This window comes from Leopardus geoffroyi, chromosome E1 (genome assembly GCF_018350155.1).
Source record: "Leopardus geoffroyi isolate Oge1 chromosome E1, O.geoffroyi_Oge1_pat1.0, whole genome shotgun sequence".
In the NCBI taxonomy this organism is placed as follows: Eukaryota; Metazoa; Chordata; class Mammalia; order Carnivora; family Felidae; genus Leopardus; species Leopardus geoffroyi.
Window position 1 is genome coordinate 29,604,473 of NC_059330.1, and position 21,273 is coordinate 29,625,745.

General features: G+C 44.9%; 1 protein-coding gene across 1 annotated transcript in view; it reads right to left on the minus strand.

Annotated features, from left to right (window-relative positions):
* SCPEP1 (serine carboxypeptidase 1) overlaps nucleotides 1-17,494 on the minus strand; it is a 32,821-nt gene extending 15,327 nt beyond the window's left edge. Inside the window, exons 1-6 of the mRNA XM_045488298.1 lie at nucleotides 17,364-17,494; nucleotides 13,924-14,072; nucleotides 10,676-10,765; nucleotides 6,732-6,887; nucleotides 6,310-6,384; nucleotides 1,164-1,236 (exon numbers count right to left, since the gene is read on the minus strand). Of these exons, the coding sequence (XP_045344254.1) occupies nucleotides 1,164-1,236; nucleotides 6,310-6,384; nucleotides 6,732-6,887; nucleotides 10,676-10,765; nucleotides 13,924-14,072; nucleotides 17,364-17,430 (610 nt within the window). The 5' untranslated portion in view covers nucleotides 17,431-17,494. The remainder of the gene's footprint in view (nucleotides 1-1,163; nucleotides 1,237-6,309; nucleotides 6,385-6,731; nucleotides 6,888-10,675; nucleotides 10,766-13,923; nucleotides 14,073-17,363) is intronic.
* Between the last annotated feature and the right edge of the window lie 3,779 nt (nucleotides 17,495-21,273).

Here is a 21,273-nt window from a genome sequence, read left to right on the forward strand (position 1 = left end):
GCTGTCAGCACAGAGCCTGATATGGGGCTGGAACCCGTGAACCATGAGACCATGAACTGAGCCAAAGTTGGACGCTTAACTGACTGAGCCACCCAGGTCCCCATACAAATTACTATTTTTAAAAACTGAGGCATAATCACACATCAGAAATCATAAATCAGGGTCGTGGGTTCAAGTTCCACACTGGGTTCCATGCTGAGTGTGGAGCCTACTTAAAACAAAACCCAGAAATTTTGGTAAATGCAAACACCCATGAAACAACCACCGCAGTGAAGACATAGAACACAGGCAGCCTAGAAAGTTCCTTAGTGTCCCTTTCCAGCTTATTCCCTTCCCTCCTCCAGAGGGTAACTTCTCTTCTAATTTCTAACTTTGTGGTTTGGTCTTGTCTGTGAAGTTACCTTTTGTTAGGTTAGAGTAGTTCTCAACCAGGGACATCTGGAGGTGTTTCTGTGCATCACACTGGAGTGGGTAGACTGGCATCTAACAGGTAGAGATGCTAACATCCAACAATGCACAGGACAGTCCCCACAACAAAGAAATACGTGGCTTAAAATGTCAGTAGCTCTGAGATTTAGAAATCCTGTGTTAGAGTGAACCCCACCAAGGTGACTATTTCAGATGTCGGAAGCCACACCCCAGATGTCTGCATCATAAACAACTCTTATCTGTACTCCCGAAGAGGACACTCAGGTTATGAAACTACATACCTGAGCTACGGGACCTGATGGAAACTCTGTCTCACCACCAATATGAGCAACACACAGGAATTTCACCCCAAACCCTCATGCTAGTGGTGGGGAACAAATGACCAACAGAACTGGGTGTGCATCCCGATCAGGCCACTCACGCTGTGTGTCAGAGAGCAAATTCCATCTCCTCTCTGAGTGTTTAGAAGGTCTTCAACTATAAAATTTGATTCTTTTGTTGTAAGAGTCAAATAAGAGAATTCAGTCTGGCCGGCAGAGGTCCATGGTAGGAGCTCCGTAAATGAGTTCTCATCCTCAAACTTCTCAGACGCTCCTGGAGCAAATACTTTCTGGGTTGACATCTCTAATGACCCAGAAAATTCTGTTGCCTTGTTCCCTGACCTGGACAACACAGCCCAAAGTCCCAGGGAAGAATAGAGAATGGGAAAGAAGAAATGAAAATTCCGTACTCACTTATAGGGGAGATCCATGAGTCACCCAAAGCAACGCCAGCAAAGTTGCACTGGATGGTCCCTTGCTGAACAGCCTGAAAGAAGAGAAGTCAACATCCTTGCCAAGGGAACCCAATGACCTCCATCCCTTCCTCAGTAGGAGGGGGCCAAGCCTTTATGGACCACCTTTGCCAAGCACAGAAAACTTTTGCCCATCCTTTCCAAGATCCCTTGGGTATCCAAAGACCTCAGATACCCACTAGAGAGCGAGGGTAACTCTTTCCTGCTGCCATATGCAAAGTGAGGAAGAACTGTTTGGGCATCTCTCTACCGGGTGTTGTTGTTTTTTTTAAGATTTTTTTCTTAATATGTATTTATTTATTTTTGAGAGAGCACGAGCAGGCCCCACACTGTCAGTGCAGAGCCCGATGTGAGGCTCGAACCCACGAATCGTGAGATCACGACCTGAGCCAAAATCTAGAGTTGGATGTTCCACCGACTGAGCCACCCAGGCGCCTCCCTCTACTGTTGTTGAAAGAGTGTTGGCAGGATGTGTGTGGGGTCTGGTACAGCCCTTTTCTTTCAGATGGTCACTAGCACCCTTTCCCCCAAGGTCTGTGATTCCTCACAAGGTGCTGGGGGTGGAGGGGTGGGAGGCTCGGGGACAACAATCACTGACCACAGGGCAGTCACTGCGGGGGTGGCAGGCCTCCTCAGGAGATCCTTGAGGGTGGGATGGATGCCTCAGGACTATACTATCATTTGTATAAAAATGAGAAAAAAGAATATACAGTGGACCCTTGATAATAGGTTTGAACTGCACCGGTCCACTCATATGCAGATTTTTCCCAACAACTACAATAAAGTACTATAAATGTATTTTCTCTTCCTTACGATTTCTTAGTAGCAGTTTCTTTCCTAGCTTAGTTTATCGTAAGAATATAGTATAGAATACACGTAATATATGAACGATGTGAATCAACTGTTGAGGTTCTCAGTCAGGATTGTGGTCAATAGTAGGCTGTGGGTAGTTAAGTTTTGAGACAGCCAAAAAGTTATATGTGGATTTTCCATCGCATGACTTACTTCTATAGAGAAACTGAATCACTATGTTGCACATCTGAAACTAATATAACATTGTCTCAAACAAAAAAACTTTTTTTGCTTAAAAAAGTTGTATGTGGGGGCACCTGGGTGGCTCAACCGGTTAAGCATCTTACTTTGACACAGGTCATGATCTCACAGTTCGTGGGTTCAAGCCCCAAATCGGGCTCTGTGCTGACAACTCAGAGCCTGGAGCCTGCTTCAGACTGTGTCTCCCTCTTTCTCTGCCTGCCCCCCCAAAAATAAATAAACATTAAAAAAATTTTTTAATTAAAAAAAATAAAAAGGTATATGTGAAAAACAAACAAGCAAACAAAGTTGTATGTGGATTTTTTTAATTTTTTTTTTTTCAACGTTTATTTATTTTTGGGACAGAGAGAGACACAGCATGAACGGGGGAAGGGCAGAGAGAGAGGGAGACACAGAATTGGAAACAGGCTCCAGGCTCTGAGCCATCAGCCCAGAGCCCGACGCGGGGCTCGAACTCACGGACCGCGAGATCGTGACCTGGCTGAAGTCGGACGCCTAACCGACTGCGCCACCCAGGCGCCCCATGTATGTGGATTTTTGAATGAGCAGGTGATGGCTCCTGACCCCCATGTTGTTCAGGGCTAACTGTATGTGAATTAGCTTACGTAGGCACAGAATACCTCTGGAAAGCTACAGAAGCTACTAATAACAGAGGCTGCTTTAGGGGAGAGGGGGAGGCAAGGGTGAGATTTTTTCCAGTATCTTTTACATGTTTTGAATTTTGAATTAGTGCATGCACAAACTATTCAGAGATCTAAAATAAGAACACAGTGACCATCCTGACTTTGAATGTTAGTAATTACAGAGAAAGAATTATGCATTTATCTGGTTTTCCATAAGGAATTTACTTCATAAGTCACCTAAATAGCCCAGGTGATGGGGGAAAGTTCCAGTTTATAGAATACCAGCTAATGGATGTGAACAAAAAGACAGGAGGAGAAAACCATCATTTTGTAACTCCTAACGATATTACTGACTCACATGAGAATCAAAAACGGATGTAAAACTATTAGATGAAAGATGGATGAAGAATTAGACATCCATGGGGCGCCTGGGTGGTGCAGTCGGTTAAGCGTCCGACTTCAGCCAGGTCACGATCTCGCGGTCCGTGAGTTCGAGCCCCGCGTCAGGCTCTGGGCTGATGGCTCAGAGCCTGGAGCCTGTTTCGGATTCTGTGTCTCCCTCTCTCTCTGCCCCTCCCCCATTCATGCTCTGTCTCTCTCTGTCCCCAAAATAAATAAACGTTGAAAAAAAAAAAAAAAAAAAGAATTAGACATCCATATAGTGTGAAGATAACACCACTCAGGTAACTTTCTATGCAGGCGGAAGGTGAAAGAGTCCAGTGGAAAAATCAGACTAGATCTAGATATTATGTCCTTCCTGATTTGAAGCAAAATGAAGTGCACAGGGGGCGCTTGGGTGGCTCAGTTGGTTAAGCATCCGACTTTTTTTTATTTATTTAAAAATAAATTTTTTTTTAATGTTTATTTATTTTTGACAGAGAGAGACAGACAGAACATGAGCAGGGGAGAGGCAGAGAGAGAGGGAGAAGCATCCGACTCTTAATTTCGACTCAGGTCACGATCCCAGGGTCAGAGGATTGAGCCCTGCAGGGGGCTCTGTGCTGAGCATGGAGCCTGCTTAAGATTTTCTCTCTCCCTCTTCCTCTGTCCTTCACCCACTCACGCTATGTCTCTCAAATAAATAAATAAGTAAATAAATAAAATATTTTTTAAAAGTGAAGTACACATCACGTATATCAGAGAGTGGCAATTTTTTCTAGAAAGGGCCAGAATTTAAAATATTATAGGGTTTGTAGACCAAACAGCCTGTGTTGCAATTACTCAGTTCTACCACTGTATCACTAGAGCAGCTACAGGTAATATGTAAACAAATGAACAATTCTAATAAAACTTTATTTGTGGGCATTGAAATTTGAGTTTCATGTAATTTTCACGCATCACGAAATATTACTTTGCTTTTAAACCCTGCCGTGCACCACCACCACTTGAAAATGTAAAAGCCCTTCTTAGCTCGCAGGTCATATAAAATCAGGTGGTGGCAGGGCCTGGGTGGCTCAGTCGGTTGAGCGCCCGACTTTGGCTCAGGTCATGATCTCTTGGTTCGTGAGTTCGAGCCCTGCATTGGGCTCTCTGCTGTGAGTGCAGAGCCTGCTTCAAACCTTATGTCCCCGTCTCTCTGCTCCTTCCCAACTTGTGCATGCATGCGTGTGCTCTCTTTCTCAAAAAATAAATAAACATTAAAAAAAAAAAAAAAAAAAGCTCATACAAGCTCACTGTAAGCAAACTTAAACACCACAGGAGACAGGAGAAAATGTGGAAAAACTTTCCCCTCTGTCCCACATGCACCCCCTCCACTCACCAGTTCACCACAGTTAAGATGTTACATACGCTTCTCAGCCCTTTCTTTGCTTTCACAAGTTTACACACACACACGTATATAGAGATGCATGCATTCTTTATGATGGTTGCCCCATCATGGAAGGATACATCTATTTTGTTTAAGTAATCCTCTACAGATAGCCACTGACTTTGTTTTCAGTTGACAGACATTGTAAGCAACAGTGTATTAAACATTCTCAACACACAAACATGTGTTAAGAATTCCCACAGGACAGATTCCCGGAACTGAAATTACTGGTCAAAGGGCATATAGACTTTAAAAGTTGACAGATACTGCCAATGATTTCCATTGGGGAGCCTGGGTGCCTCAGTCAGTTGGGCATCCGACTTCGGTTCAGGTCATAATCTCACGGCTCATGGGTTTGAGCCCCGCATCAGAATCTGTGCTGACAGCTTAGAGCTCAGAGCCTCGAGCCTGCTTCGGATTCTTGTCTCCCTCTCTCTGCCCCTCCCCTGCTCACACTCTGTCTCTTTCTCTCAAAAATAAAAAAACATTAAAAAAATTTTTTCTTAATAAAAAAATTAATAAATAAATAAATAAAATGATTTACCATTTTAAAATGTTTTATTCACTTCCCTGACTTCTTAACCAAAACTGGGTATCACCAATCTTTTAAATATTTGTAAATCCCATAGATTTACTACTAATTTGCTACTAATAAAAGTTGAGCATTTTCCATATGTTCATAGGCTGTTTGCATTTCTTCTATAATTTGTTTGTTTGCATTCTTTGCCAATTCACAAAGAATATTGTCTTTCTTAGGATATTCTCTTTTTTTATGGAGTATCAATAAGAATACCTTTCCTATTATATAGATAGATTTTTTTTTGGAGACAGAAAGAGAGTGTGCACAGGGGAGAGGGGCAGAAGGAGAGAGAGGGAGGGAGGGGAAGGGAGAGGGAGAGGGAGGGAGGGAGAGGGAGAGAGAGAGAGAGAGAGAGAGAGAGAGAGAGAGAGAATCCCAAGCAGGCTCCACAGTTAGCGCAGAGCCTGATGTGGGGCTTGATACTGTGAACCACAAGATCACAGACCTGAGCCCACTAAGTGTCAGATGCTTAACCAAGTGAGCCATCCAGGCGCCCCTAGATTTTTTTATGTTTTGATTTTTTAATCTATCTACAACTGACGTTTTATGGAAGAAGAAATTCAATGTTACTGGTTTTCAAAGTGAGAGCCATTCGTTTCTGTGCCATTCATTGAATATTGTCTGTTGCCCAATGATTTGAAATGCCATGTTATCATTTGGTATGATTCTGCCACATGATCATATCCATGACACATACATGTTACTTACATACACACAGAAGTATATGTAAAATCTGTTTCCGGGTTCTTCACCCTGCTGCATTGAAGTCTGCTGCTAAGCTAATACCACATTGTTTTACTGTTTTACTCACTGTAGCTTTCTTATAACTCGTTTCATATCCGTTAGGGCAACCTTCACTATGTTCTTTGGAACTTTTCATGGTTATTATTAGAGATTTAACCTTACTCTGCATGTACAAGGTACCACAACGTCCTATTCATAGTATATTCAATATCAGCTGATATAAAAAGGAACAGAATCAGTTTAACTGAAACGAAAACAAGAAAGACATCTTTCCTGTTACCTTATAAAGTTCTAGACCAATGCCAGCGGCCATTTTGCCTCCATAGGACTCCGAGAAAATGTAGAATGGAATCGTCTAGCAAGAAAAGGAATTTACACAGAATTAAATATCCCGAGTGCATTTTTTTTATATAAATTAATTTCATATTTCTATTGCATGTAATGGCCAGACAAATATCTGCCTTTATTGGTCTTTCCCCCCCTTATCTGGTTAGAGTACCAGGCTCCAAGGTCATTCTTTCAAGCTTAAAACCACCTTGAGAGATGACAGAAACAGAAAGCCACAACCTGATCTCGGGTGCAGAAGGGTTGTCTCTGATAACAGCTGGACATTGAACTCTTGGGGAAATTTAAGTTTATTAGGATGGATGTAACAGTGGGACTGTGAGCGCTTTGCTTAGCTGACCCCGAGTTACAGCTTACCTGGAATTCTTTGTGGCAATCGAAGAAGGTCTTTAGGAGAATCATCATGTCTGACACCACCATGGCGAGGTCTTTGGCATACGCGTCACTCTTGTTCACATAACTGAACCCAGTGCCCACAGGGTTATCCACAAATAGGAGACTGGCCGACTGGAGCTACACGTCACACGGGAAAGTCAAGTGGCACCATCGGTCAGTCACCAACTGTCTTTCCACTCTCTTCTATGAGCTCAACAAAACCCACACGCGAGGATATCAGTGTGCTTACAAGCCTACCGCTAAAAGGGATTTCAAAAAATTATAAACATAGGCTACTAAGGCGAAGAAAAGGAAAGGCAAGAAGGAAAGGTTAACATACACGGGGATCAAAACACATAAGCGGTCAGTTTTCACACAATACGGGGTCCTAAATGTAATACGTTAGCTCTGGTAGAACCACGCAGTCCAAGCAACAGCTGGAAGCAGTGAGGGTACGTCCAAGGTCTGAATACCACATATCAGTTTTCTTTAAGGTGAATCCAATTTCCACACCGGCCTGGCCTCCTGGTGCACTACAAGTACGGAATCTATCCTAATACCTCTTCCAAAGAGGCTCGGAGTTACAGAATCTCAATGTGAGTATGGTAAGCTAGGTGTGAATGAGTAGCCAAAGGAATGAAGTCCAAATCAAGAAACTGCCCAGGCCGGGGCCTGAAGGTAGAGTGTACTGCTCGGATGTTGGAAATGTGGCAGGAGGTGGGCAGAGACGAGGTCATGCCCAGGAATCTGGATCTGGTCTTCTGGGAACTGAAAGACATTAAACTAAGGAGTGATTTGCATTGGAGAGGCACTCTGAAAGCAGCCCCTAGAGAGGATGGAAAAGGGATGAAGGCTATTAACAGCACTCGGGTATTCAACATAGAGTCACCACGTGACCCAGCAATTCCACTCGGAAACTGAAAATAGGAACTCAAAACAAATGTTGGTACACCAGTGTTCCTTGCACTGTTCACGAGCGCTAACAGGTAGAAACAACCCAAGTGTCCGTCACCAGATGAACAAACAGAATGTGGCATATCCATACGATGGCCTAGTATTCAGCCTTCAAAAAGGGAAGGAGTGGTATATCCTCCATGGATGAACCTTGTAAATGTTATGCTAAGTGAAAGAAGCCACACGCCCAAGGCCACATTCTGTATGACGCCATTGTTACAAAACGGCTAACGCAGGGGAGTCTACAGAGACAAAGTTGATGGCACAAAAACAGACACATAGACCAATGGAATAGAATAGAAACCCCAGAACTAGACCCACAAATGTATGGCCAACTAATCTTTGACAAAGCAGGAAAGAGCACCCAACAGAGACAAAGTTGATTCGTGGCAAGTTGCCTAAGGAGAGATTGGTGGTTAACAGCTAAGGGGTATGAGGTTTTCTGGGATGGGAGGCTAGTGAAAATGGTCTGAAATTGAGTGTGGTAATGGTTGTAAAACTCTGAATATACGAAAAGCCATTGAATTGTATACTTTAAATGGGTGAATTATATGGTATGTGAATTGTATTTCAATAAAGCTATACTTTAAAAAATTCATTTTTAGTTAAAACTGATTGGATGAGGGGGAGGGTGGGAGAGGGAGGGGCAGGGGAAGATGAGATGGCTCTCTGATTTCTGGCTCAGGCATCTGATTGGATGGTGGTACCATTTACCACAAGGGACACATGAGAGTTGGCTGGTTTTGTGGGTGGATAGAGGGTCTTGTGTAAGAATGAATATGGCCTGGGCTATGTCGCACCGGGCATGTACGAGAGACATCCACAAGGAGGCATCTCAGAGGCAAATGGAGAAATAGTTCTTGGGCAAAAAGTTCTGAGCCAGAGATGCTGACTTGGGGGGCATCACCTTCTATGTGTCATTAAAGCGGTTGGAGAAGACAAGGCCGCCCAAAGAACACATAGAAGAGAATGTTACCTAGGACAGGGTACAGGAAACAACAATATCTAAGACATGGGAATGGCCAACAGTGTGGCAAAGAAATCCAATGAAAAGAATCCCATGAAGGATCTAATGGGACTTTGGAATTGGGAAGCCAGCACACCCTTGGGGACAACAGCTCCAGCAGAGCTCTGGGGAGAGACTACAGCGGGTCAGGCCGGTGCTTCCCAAACTTGTCACGGCCACAGAGATAAGTGTACTGCATCCTAGAGCTAACGTGCACTGGGTTCCCTAGTAAGTACTCTCTCCTGCCCCCAGCACCCAGCCCCCAGGTGAGAAAGCTCTGGGCTAAGGCATAAATAGGAGGTAAAGACCAGGGGCCCCTGGGTGACTCAGTCGGTTAAACATTCGACTTCAGCTCAGGTCATGATCTCGCAGTCTGTGGGTTCGAGGCCCGCACAGGGCTCTGTGCTGACAGCTTAGAGCCTGGAGCTTGCTTTGGATTCTGTGTCTCTGTCGCTCTCTGCCCCTCCCCTGCTTGTGCTCTGTCTTTCTGTCTCTCTCTCAAAAATAAACAAACATTAAAATTAAAAAAAAAAAAAAAATACGAGGTAAAGACTAGACAGCAGTAAATACAGGCACACCTTGTTTTACTGCATTTTTTCTTTAACAAATTAAAGGTCTGTAGGCAGCCCTGTTTTGAGCAAGTCTATAGACACCATTTTCCCAACAGCATCTGCTTGCTTCGTGTCTCTGTGTCACATTTTGGTAATTCTTGCAATATTTCAAACTGTTTCATTATTACTGTGCTTGTTACACTGCTCTGTAACCAGTGATTAGGACTCACTGAAAGTTCAGATGATGGTTAGCTGTTTTTAGCAATAAAGTATTTTTAATTTAACCCACATAGTTTTACACGTAACAGACCATGGTATAGTGTAAGCGTGACTTTTCTATGCCCTGGGAAATCGAAAAATTCATTTGACCCGCTTTACTGTAGGTCTGGAAACCAAACCCGCAACGTCTCCAAGGTATGCCTGTATAAAGAATTCTTTCAAGAAAAGGTGGTAGCTGGAGGGGCTTGGTAGTAGGTTGGGAAAAACCTGTGCATGTCTGTAGCCCAGGGAACAGAGAGCCTACAGACAGCATAAGGATGTAGAAAGGTACTAACTGTCCAAGTGGAATCTTTGAGAAAGGGACCCCAGCAGAGAGGGGCCTCGTGTTATTTGGAGATGGGCAGGAGGATAGTAAGGGGCAGGAAGGGCTAGAGAGGACAGGGGAAAGCCAGTCACAGGCAATGACTCTGTCCTCTCGGTGAGGCAGGGAGACCGGGCAGACAGGGAGGGAGCAGAGCAGCAGCACACAGCAGAGGGCGGCCACGAGCTCAGGCAAAGCCCACAACCAGGTTGTGGTTTTGCCCGCCAGTGTCTGGCACCCAGGAGCAGGGGCCGAGCAGGTGCACAGTGCGACTGATCCAAGGTTGGGGGTGGCTTGGCTCTTCGGGGAGAAGGATGAAGGAGCCAGGGGTTGAGCAGAGAGGTGTTAGGGCGGGACGTGAAACCAAGAACGAGGGAGGGGGTGGAGACAGAACAAGAGAGACACCAAAAAGGTAGAGGACAAAGGCTCTGAAGTCTTGATGAAGTCAAGAAGCAGGGTAGGAGAGTGGAGAGGGGACAGGATTGGACGTCGTGGCCAGAGGGTGGGATCCTGCGGTCAGATTGCAGAGATGGCCAAATAGGAAATGACAAGGTCCAGGGTGTCTGCTGGAATAGGCTTTGGCCGTCAAGTGGATGGAAAGGTCACCGACGTGGGAAGGCAAGAGAGCCAGGGGACGGACAAGCTGCCCCCAGAAATGGAAGAAGCTGGCTAGAGCGGAAGCCTAGGGACAAGTGCACAAGGCCCAGGACCCCTGGGGAAGAGGATGGAGCGGGATTGCTTAATCTGTGACCCCACCCAGAATGGGGTAGGGCGAGGTGGGGCTCAGCCTTGGAGAGGCCACAGGGCAGTTTCAGTCAGGCTGTGCTCACTGTACCCAGGTAGTTCTTCGTGGTTTGAGATCACTGTCAAGGGGCCCAATTTCCTCAAAGTTTCCAAATCCAGTGCTGGAACCGCCCGGACCACCCTGTGGAAGAGAAAATAAGCAACAAAATAAGCCCAGAGAAAAAATGAGTCAAATCTTGGTCATTATAACAATGACCACATTCACTCTAAATGATTTATGATTTAGTGCTGGCTCGGTCAACATTCTACGAAAGACACAACTGACCTGGTGAACCAGGGGGTCTGTGCTGACAGAGCCCCTGGTAACTGCTGAAGTCTTTCTAAAGGGAAAAGACTCAGGGACACCTGTCTGGCTCAGTCAATAGAGCATGCGACCCTTGACCTTGGGATTGTGAGTTCAAGCCCCATGTTGGGTGTAAAGATTGCTTATAAATAAATAAATAAATAAATAAATAAATAAATAAATAATATGAGCCCCAAAAGGAATTTTCCTACCTCTGATCTTCTGAGATTGACTCCTGACCCGCCATGGGGCATACTGAGCACTGACCTTCAAAACACCTTGGCCAACCCCTCTCATCTCCAAGATGAACAGTAAGGCCCAGGGAAGGGACATGGCAATTAGGGGTCCATTTTGCCAGGCCTGGACCTGGGGCCCTGTGACTCCTCACCCCACCACCTCTCCTCTGTCCCTGCAGACTAACAAGGGACGCAGACTGAAGGGCAGTTTGATCGTGTGGATCCTGGGATATAATTTAGTAAATGTAGAAGTCCCAGGGCAGGAAGGACTCAATACTGTGTGCATCCAGGGCCAATGGCAGGGCAGGACTGTGAGCAGAGCTCAGTGCCGGGGCATTGTCAGTTGAGCATCCGACTTCAGCTCAGGTCATGATCTCACAGCTTATGAATTCTAGCCCCGCCTTGGGGTCTGCGTTGACAGCTCGGAACCTGGAGCCTGCTTCGGATTCTGTGTCTCCCTCTCTCTTTGCCTTTTCCCCACTCATGCTCGCTCTCTCTCTCTCTCTCTCTCAAAAATAAATAAACATCGGGACACCTGGATGGCTCAGTCAGTTAAGTGGCTGACTTCAGCTGAGGTCATGATCTTACGGTTCTTGAGTTTGAGCCCTGCATCGGGCTCTGTGCTGACAGCTCAGAGCCTGGAGCCTGCTTCGGATTCTGTGTCTCCCCCTCTCTCTGTCCCTCCCTGTTTGCACTCTCTCTCCCAAAAATAAATAAACACTTATAAATAAATAAATAAACATTAAAAAAATAATAAAATAAAATAAAACGTTGGCAACTAATCCAGATAAAACAATAGGAAGGTTTTGCAACTTCTGAAATTCAATGGTTTTTAAATTCCTGAGAGCCCAGAAGGTGCTTGAGGGGCGAGCATGTGACAAAGGGAAGGCGGCCAGGGTAGGACCCGGCCTACACTCCAGCCCTTCTGCTTTGCACTTGGACTCCGTATAGAAGCGTTCACTTGACGGTGGTAAGAGTCCTGCTGATGAAGAAAGTTGAGAAACCTTAAAATCCCTCAGATTAAAAAACAAAGCCCAGGGGCGCCTGGGTGGCGCAGTTGGTTAAGCGTCCGACTTCAGCTCAGGTCACGATCTTGCGGTCCGTGAGTTCGAGCCCCGCGGCGGGCTCTGGGCTGATGGCTCAGAGCCTGGAGCCTGTTTCCGATTCTGTGTCTCCCTCTCTCTGTCCCTCCCCCGTTCATGCTCTGTCTCTCTCTGTCCCAAAAATAAATAAACGTTGAAAAAAAAAAAAATTAAAAAAAAAAAAAAAAACAAAGCCCAAGGGCGCCTGGATGGCTCTAATGGTGGGGCACCTGACTTAGGCTCAGGTCATGATCTCACAGTTCATGGGTTCGAGCCCAGTGTCGGGCTGTGTGCTGACAGCTTGGGGTCTGGAGCTTCTGGTTCTAAGTCTCCCTCTCTTTCTGCCCCTCACCCGCTCACACTCTGTCTGTCTGTCTGTCTCTCTCTCAAAAATAAATAATTTTTTTAATTAAAAAAATAATAAACAAACAAACAAAAACCAAAGCCCAGAAAACGGAACCCTGCAGCATCTCTACCTACAGCAGCCCTGGGTAGTCAGAAGGGCACTGGGATACACCCGTGGCATCTTCTTCTCAGACACTTTTCCATCTGCACCCTCGGGCCAGGCCTCACCTCCAGCACTCAGAGGAGACAGTTGTGATAACGCTCCCTTCCCACACAGGGCTCACCTGCATTCTGTCTCATCAGGAGAGTCCGCCAGGGCTAGCTGAGGAGGCCAAGCCCAGGGCACCAGCAGGGTGCTCGTGAATATTGACATTTTGGGAGGAAGTGACATGTGCATCCCATGGAGAGGAGTACCCTGACACCCTATTTACCGGTGCGCAACCTGGCGCCTAATCTGGGCCATACCGCCAGTTTCCAGAAGCTAAAGCAAAACTATGTTCGTCAACCCCTCCCTAAAGGCTGGTCTTCCAGGTGGGTGTGGGCCACCTCAAGGCAAATATTTTAGGAATGCAAGAGAGGATCTTCTGCCTGCCCCCCAAAGCTGCCTCCAACCGGTTCCCAGCCTTCCATCCTACAATCAGAGCTCAAGATTAAAACCCAAACACACTCAGGGAGGATAGGACCCAACATTGAATTCTAAGATACAAAAGACTGAGTCCTTTCAAAAGGGGGCTTTTCTGGGGGCAAGGAGTTAGGGTCTAGGAAAGACTAGGAGAAGAGACAGAGAGAAAGGGCTGCTTGGAAACCTTTCCGAACACTTGTCAGCATTTAGTCACAGGGGTCTACAGGAGCTTCTGCTAAGGCATCCTGCCACTGACTGGACTCAATATAATGTTCATTTATTTTTGAGAGAGAGAGGGAGAGACAGAATATGAGTGGGGGAGGGGCAGAGAGAGAGGGAGACAGAATTCAGGCTCCAGGCTCCGAGCTGTCAGCACAGAGCCCGACATGGGGCACGAACTCACAGACCGTGAGATCATGACCTGAGCTGAAGTCGGACACTTAACTGACTGAGCCACCCAGGCGTCCCTTGACTGGGCTCAATATAAAAAGACTTCTGCAAAGGCTAGCACCCCTCACTCTCTGATTTGGCCTCTTAGCATACCATTGTCTTTGCCTGCCTCAGGAGCACACCAAATCCCCCCTCCCCCAGCCAGGACGCCCCCCCACCTCCCCTGCCCAGATCAGTCCTTCCCCCCTGAGCGGTGAGCTTTTAAGAGCCAGCAAAGTGGTAAGAGGGGAAAACCGGGCCAGGCAGCCAGGCCACTTTTACCTGAAGCCACATGACCAGAGGGAGTTCTGAGAAGTTCTTGCAGGGGTTAGTTGCGTAATAGAGCCACCAGAACATGTGGGCATCCTTGCGGACAGTCACATAATCCCACACTTCCTTTCCTTCCTCTGCGGGCCAGTCAATGACTGCTCCTGAAACAGAAGCACAACGTGATTTTCCTGAAGAAGGTCAACCATCCAGGTAAATTCCAAGGCTGTAGAGATGGCCATGCTAAGCTAGAGATGATGTGGTTTATATTTTTGGCAAGGTACTCACTCTAATATAGTGGGGAGATAAGGAAAAGACACTTCAGTTGTGAAAAAAACAAACCAAACTTAATAGTGGCAGAGGAGATTGGGGGCTTTCACTTTTTCCTCTGCACCGTCTGTAATATTTGAATTTTTAACAGTAGGCATGAACACTTTTACAATTCTGTTTTTTCTTATTTTTTTTAACTTTATTTTATTTATTTTAAGATAGAGAGAGAGAGAACACAAGTGGGGTAGGGGAAGAGAGAGAGAAAATCCCAAGCAGGCTCTGCACTGATAGCGAAGAGCCCGATGCGGGGCTTGAACTCATGAACCTCAAGATCATGACCTGAGCCGAAGTCACTTAACCAACTGAGCCACCCAGGCACCCCCACAATTCTGTTTTAAAAAGAGAGAGAGATTTACATTTTGGGGAAAAAAGGAAAAAAATCTCAAAATGCAAGATGCTAGCTTTTGTATCTCATTTAATGTATTATTAAAGAGGTATCCCAAATTAGAGAGACCAAGAGTCACTATATTATATTGGGGCAACTGTTAGCTTTTGTGAAGGAAAAAAAAAAAAATCTAAGTCCTTTTTAAAAAAAAATTTTATGTTTATTTACTTTTTGAGAGAGAGAGAGACAGAGAGAGCAAGCTGGGGAGGGGCAGAGAAAGAGAGAGGGAGAGAGAAAATCCCAAGCAGGCCCAGTGCTGTCCATGCAGAGCCAGTCAAGGCACTGGAATTCAAGAACTGTGAGATCATGACCCGAAGTGAAACCAAGAGTCGGACATTTAACTGACTGAGCCACCCAGGTGCCCCCACAAATGTAGGTTCTTACTTAACACTCTAAACTAAAATAAATTTCAAGTGGATAAAGTATTTCAATTCTAAAATTTCGATATTAAAAATAATATGAAAATATAATTGAATGTTTTTCTGATCTCTGGATGGGGAAATGATGTAGGCATACCCCACAGATATAAAGAAAACTATCAACAGAGTTGAGGACAGAAACTTGTTACATTTTCTGTACAATAAAATTTATGTACATCAAAAATAAAATCGGGGTGCCTGGGTGGCTCAGTCGGTTGGGTGTCCGACTTCGGTCCAGGTCACGATCCCGTGCTTGGTGGGTTCGAGCCCCATGTGGGGCTGTGTGCTGACAGCTCAGGGCCTGGAGCCTGCTTCAGATTCTGTATCTGTCTCTCTCTCTACCCCTCCCTTGCTTGCACTCTGTCTGTCTCCCAAAAAGAAAATAAATATTAAAAAAAATAATAATAAAATTAAATTAAAAGGCAAACAAAGAAAGATCTGTGACAAATATGCACAACAGCAATTTTCTTTACTTGTATAGATCAATTTTTTTTTTTTTTACTTTTTTTAACGTTTTTATTTTTTGAGAAGCAGAGACAGACAAACGCTTAACTGACTGAGCCACCCAGGCGCCCCATTGCGTAGATAAATTGAAAACAGGAAGACCCTGGGGCGCCTGGGTAATTCAGCTGGTTAAGCCTCTGACTCTTGATTTCAGCTCCACCTCATGGTTAGCGGGTTTGGGCCCGGAGTCAGGGTCTACACTGACAGCTTGGAGCGTGCTTGGGATCCTCTCTCTCTCCCTCTCTCTCTACCCTACCCCTTCCCTGCACCCACCCCACCTCTCTCTCAAACTTAAAAAGGGTTAACATCACTAATATTCATATATGAAAAGTAAAGCAATATGAGGTCACTAAAAAAATCTTTGCTTATTTGATAGACAACAAAATAATGGCGGGTGCTCAATGTCCACAAGGAGGCTGGAGACCGGCCCTCAGCACTGTTGGCCAGAGTGCATACAGCATCACTTTTCGGGAAGGCAGTCTGGCTTTCCAAATAGCAAAAGAAAGATATTCCATAGATTAAAAGCCATATATATACATGTACATCCTTCAATCCCGCAGCTCCAATTTTCCTTAGTTATCTTTGTAGCATCTGCAAAATAGGTATCAGAAAAGAGTAAGTTATGCACATTTTCTATGTCACCTTTGCTAAAGTAACAACTCTCAAGTTACAGTTGTTTTTCTCAAATACCCTCTGAGGGTGAAAAAAAAAAAAGGCCAATAATGTGCAAAGATGATGAGAGGCGACCCTGGATGATGGGCGTTTCCTGCCTTCCACTTCCTCTTTTCTTAAATTCCAAGCCCCTGTGACAAGGAAAACAACAAAAACTGGTCTCAAAAAGAAAAGAAGGGAGTAGATGAGGAGACAAAGGGGTTTTGTAACTGATTAAGAAAACCAGAAAGTGGCTTGAGGGGCAGAACAGAATGGCTAGATCATAGATGTGGCTGTAAGATTTGAGGTACGGGTGACAGAAGATCACACTACCTCCTGGAAAGTAACAGATTCGGCCTGGGTCCCTTTTGACTTAATGGCTGGCACTCCTCCCTTCCTTGGCAGTGAGCACTGTTAAAATTTGGGGGGGGGGGGGATGGACAACCTATTTGACAACATTTTCCAGACCCAAGCTGAAGGGCCAGAGTATCCCCAGTTACACAAGGGAAGAGGAGGAATGTGGAGCAACCCGCCTCAAGTCACAAGGCAAGTTTGCGGCCAGTTCCAGTTCCCAGATCTGGATTCAGACCACAAGACATTTTGCTGAAAGACTGAAAATCAATTTCCAAGTCATCTTGTTAAACACGGATTTGTTCTTGTCAAAAAGAATCGCAGTGAAGGGAGATGTTATCCTGTCTGTACGAATCCAGTAAAGAGAAAAAGCCCTTATCTCAATGAAACGTCCCATTCGAGGTAGGACTTTTCAGGGTCCTTTGGACCGCATGTTTCAGCTCAGAAGAAAAAGTCCCCATAATCCCACTTAGCAGCCAATCGCGGCAGGAAAAGGGAGGTGGAATTAGAATCTTGGTAACCTCACCCACCAGCAGTTTCCCCAACTCAAGTAATTTGCACAATTGCTCCTACCTAGGCATAGGGAAGAGAGGAGCACCAGACTATTCAGCGCCAGGAAGGGGTATTAAAAGCACTTAGTATTTTATCTTAAAAAAGAAAAAAAAAGAAAAAAAGAGCTAGGTCCTAAAGCAGTTTAATCACGGAAGGTAGAAACGGGGAAAGGCATTTGCTCTAAAAAGCACAAACCCACTAACAGACTCTCATCCCTGGAGAAGGATGCACCGGCCTCTGGTGCACTTTCTTCCCGAACCTACCGGTACTCAGGCCCAGCAGCAAGAGCAGCAGCAGCACCACGGGAGAGGTCCTCGGCACCAGCTCCATGGCGAATACGGCGCCGCGACACCAGCCCGGGGCTGAACCCTGCGCCCCACCACGTGACGGCAGTGGGTGGGACCTGGCTCCGACAGGGCCCTGGGCGGGCCCTGAGGCGTGGGCGGAGCGTGGGCGGGGCCTGAGCGGCTCGCCGCTGCTAGAGTCCCGCGGTCACTCTGCTGGGCCTCCCGACCGCGAGCCAGGCAGCGGCGGTCTAGGTGCTCTGTCTGTCTGCCCCACCGCGACCTGCTTTGCCGTTTTGGGGACGGATCAGAGAGGTTGAGGCGTTTAATACATTTGTTTGACTTGGGTCGTGGGACAGGACTGAGACGCTGCGAAGAAATGGCGAGAACCGTCCTTCCTGCCCCGCTCATCTCTTCCCTCCCCAGCAACAGGGCTGACATTTCAAAAGCTAGTGCATCTACCTCCGAACACATGACGCTTGAACCCGCTGGTCGTTGAAAACTGCGATTCCATTTTCATAGACTTATCTTTAAAGTTATTTTGACTATAAAATTACATATATTATGAACATTTTGGAAATTAAAATTTAGATCCTACGAAACAAACCATTGTTGGCATTGGGATATATTTTTCTTTAGTCTTCATCGTTTTAAGTACAATAATAAAAAAAAGTATTGTTTTTTTCTGTGTTGATAATTTGTCAATAGTATCATTCTGTGTTAACATTGTCTTCACAAGTCATTTTATTTTTCTAATTTTTAAACCAACTTTATTTTTTTAAGTTTATTTAGTTTTAATGTTTGTTTATTTTTGAGAGAGAGTGTGAGAGTGGAGGAGGGGCAGAGAGAGAGGGATAATCTCAAGCAGGCTCCCTGCGGTCAGTGCAGAGCCAGATGTGGGGCTCGAACTCATAAACTGTGACATCATGACCTGAGTGGAAATCAAAAGTTGGTTGCTTCGTGGACTGAAACCCTGGGCACCCCACAACAGTCATTTAAGAGAGGGAATTACAGGTTTGGGAAGGGGAAAGGAGGAAAAGAATGGTAGGATTGTTTCGTGTGTGTGTGTGTGTGTGTGTGTGTGTGTGTGTGTGAAAAGGGTTTTTTTTGTTTTGTTTTTTTTTCTGAGTATACTGAATAACTCACCTCGTAGAGCTAGGAAACAGGGTAATACAAGGACAGTATGAGAGTAAGGCTGCTGCCATATATTCTATTTCAAACATTCACTTGACAGAAAACAAAACAAAAACAAAGTCCAAGTGACAACTCCTTTTCCTGCTCCCCTCTGCATCCCTCTCCCCCTGCCTGTCGCAAGTGGACAGATGTTTTTATCTGCAGCGTTGTGGAATGACAGTCCTGCCAGTGAAGGCAAGCCCACTGAGATTTGGGCCAGAGAAAAGAATTAGGCAACTGGGTTCTCTGGGGTGCTCCGAGAATGTGTAAAATGCCATTATGAGGGTATTGGGGATAAGCCCGTAGAGGAACGTTAGAAAGATACACATGCAAGTTACACCCTTAGTCAAACAGAAATAACTGTGTTACAAACATTATTTTAAGCTTTTCCTTATCTAAAGCTTCCAAGTTGGGGACGCTTGGGTGGCTCAGTCAGTTGAGCATCCAACTCTTGATTTTGGCTCAGGCCATGATCTCGAGGTTTGTGAGACTGAACCCCATGTCAGGCTCCTCACTGAGCATGGGGTCTGCTTAAGGCTCGCTCTCTCTCTCTCTCTCTGCCCCTCTCCCCTGCTCATGGGTGCTTTCTCTCTCTCTAAAGAAAAAAATTTTCTTAAAGCATTAAAAAACATAATAAAGCTTCCAAGTTGGTCTCTGTCACCAGAGCTTTAAATACTCTTAACCATTACAGGGTTTCATGTTTTCATTGTAAAAATAAAGCTATAGTAAATATATTTCTCCATATGGTATTTTTCATATTTGGGAATATTTCTCTAAAATAAAATAGAAGTGATAACTATTGCATAAAAGTCGACAAACATTATTATATAACTTTTAAGCATGGGATGGGCTTATATGGTATGGAGATACAGGTAAGGGCCAGGCAACTGCCTGATAAAACAATGGTGTAAAATCAATTAGAAACTATGGTTGCCCCCTGGGGGATAAAACCTCAGACATTGACAGGGAAGGAACATAAGGTAATTTCCTGAAGTAATGGTAATGTATATAGGTGTGTTGAACCAGTAAGATTCAACTGAGTGAGTTTTATTTTTTTTAAAGTTTTATTTATTTAAGTAATCTCTACACCCCACACAGAGCTCAAACTCACGACCCCAAGTTCAAGGGTCCCACACTCCTCCAACTGAGCCATCCAGGCATCAACTGAAAGAAATTTTAAAGATCTTGTTGGCTGTATTCAATGATACATGAATCTCGTAGCATACCGTCTAGCAGATAGAAAGAAAGGGGATCCAAGGAGCTATACAAAATGGAAGGCTTTTGTAGGCAGAAACCTCTGGACAAGGAAGTTACAAACAAAAGAAAAGAAAGGATTGTTTCAGAAAAGGCTTTTCTTGGGGTGGGGGAAGCGAGTTATCACATAGATTACTTAACTAGAGCTTACCAAGAGATTCTAGTTTGGCTATTAAAGATCACATTCCTGGGGGACCTGGCTGGCTCAGTCTGTAGAGCTTGTGACCCTCCATCTCAGGGTTGTGGGTTTGAGTCCCACCTAGGGTGTAGAGAATACTTAAAAATAAAACCTTAGGGGGCACCTGGGTGGTTCAGTTGGTTAAAGGTCCAACTTTTGATTTTGGCTTAGGTCACAGTCTCATGGGTTTGTGGGTTTAAGCCCCACATCAGGCTCTGCGCTGCCCCCCAGCTGATTTTTGATGAAGGTCTTTTGGGGGAGTGAGAATTCTTGCCCCTTCAAAGGTCCTTTGAGCTGATATACAGCTAGATATATATACAGATTAACAGGAGAAAATCAAAATTAACAGCACACATACGGGGAATCCACACAGACATGGAAATTCCAGAGACAAGCAAAATGAGGTACATATGTCATACTGAACTGAGGAGAAAGGGGTAAGGGTCTGGCACTTCAGAGGAAAGGATAAGAGCCATAAGAAGAGCAGATAGAAGGTAATTAGGTGGGGCAACGCCCCACCATACAGATGGGTCCCTCAGATAATGTTGGTCCCTGCTAATAACCCTTATTCTGGGAAAGACCCCCAAGTTAGATTCTTCTATGTAGTTAAGGGAGGGGCAAATTTTCTCTTGAGCCCATAGGGTCTCAATTGCCTTCGACTCAAAATAATCTTCATGTCAAAGTGGCCCATCTTGGGGTGACCTGTGTCCTCAGTGTCAACAGTTCAAAAACAATTCAATGGAGGAAACATAGCCTTTTCAACAAATGGTGTTAGAGCAATCGGATATCCAGAGGCAAAGAAAAGGGACCTCAATATAAGTCTCACATCTTATACAAAAAAATAACGCAAAATGGACCACAGACTTCAATGCAAAATATAAGAGTTTGTGGGGCGGGGGAGAAGAGAAAATTTGGGACATGGTGCCAGGCAAAGAGTTACCAGGGTATCAAAGGATACCAAGAACATGACTCACAAAAGGAAAAACGGAGAAACTAGACCTCATTAAATTGGAAAACTATTACTTTATGGAAAGCCCTGTTAAGAGAATGATGAGACAAACTACAGAGTGGGAGAAAATATTTGCAAACACCACATCTAACAGAATAGTAGAAGTATTTAGAATATATGAATATCTCTCAAAATTCAACAGTAGAAAAAGCAAGCAATCCACACAGAACATGGGTAAGAGACTTGAAGGGATATTTCACAGAAGAAGATAGCAAATAAGTAGAGGGAAATGTGTCTAACACGATTAGCCATTAGGGAAATGCAAATTAAAACCA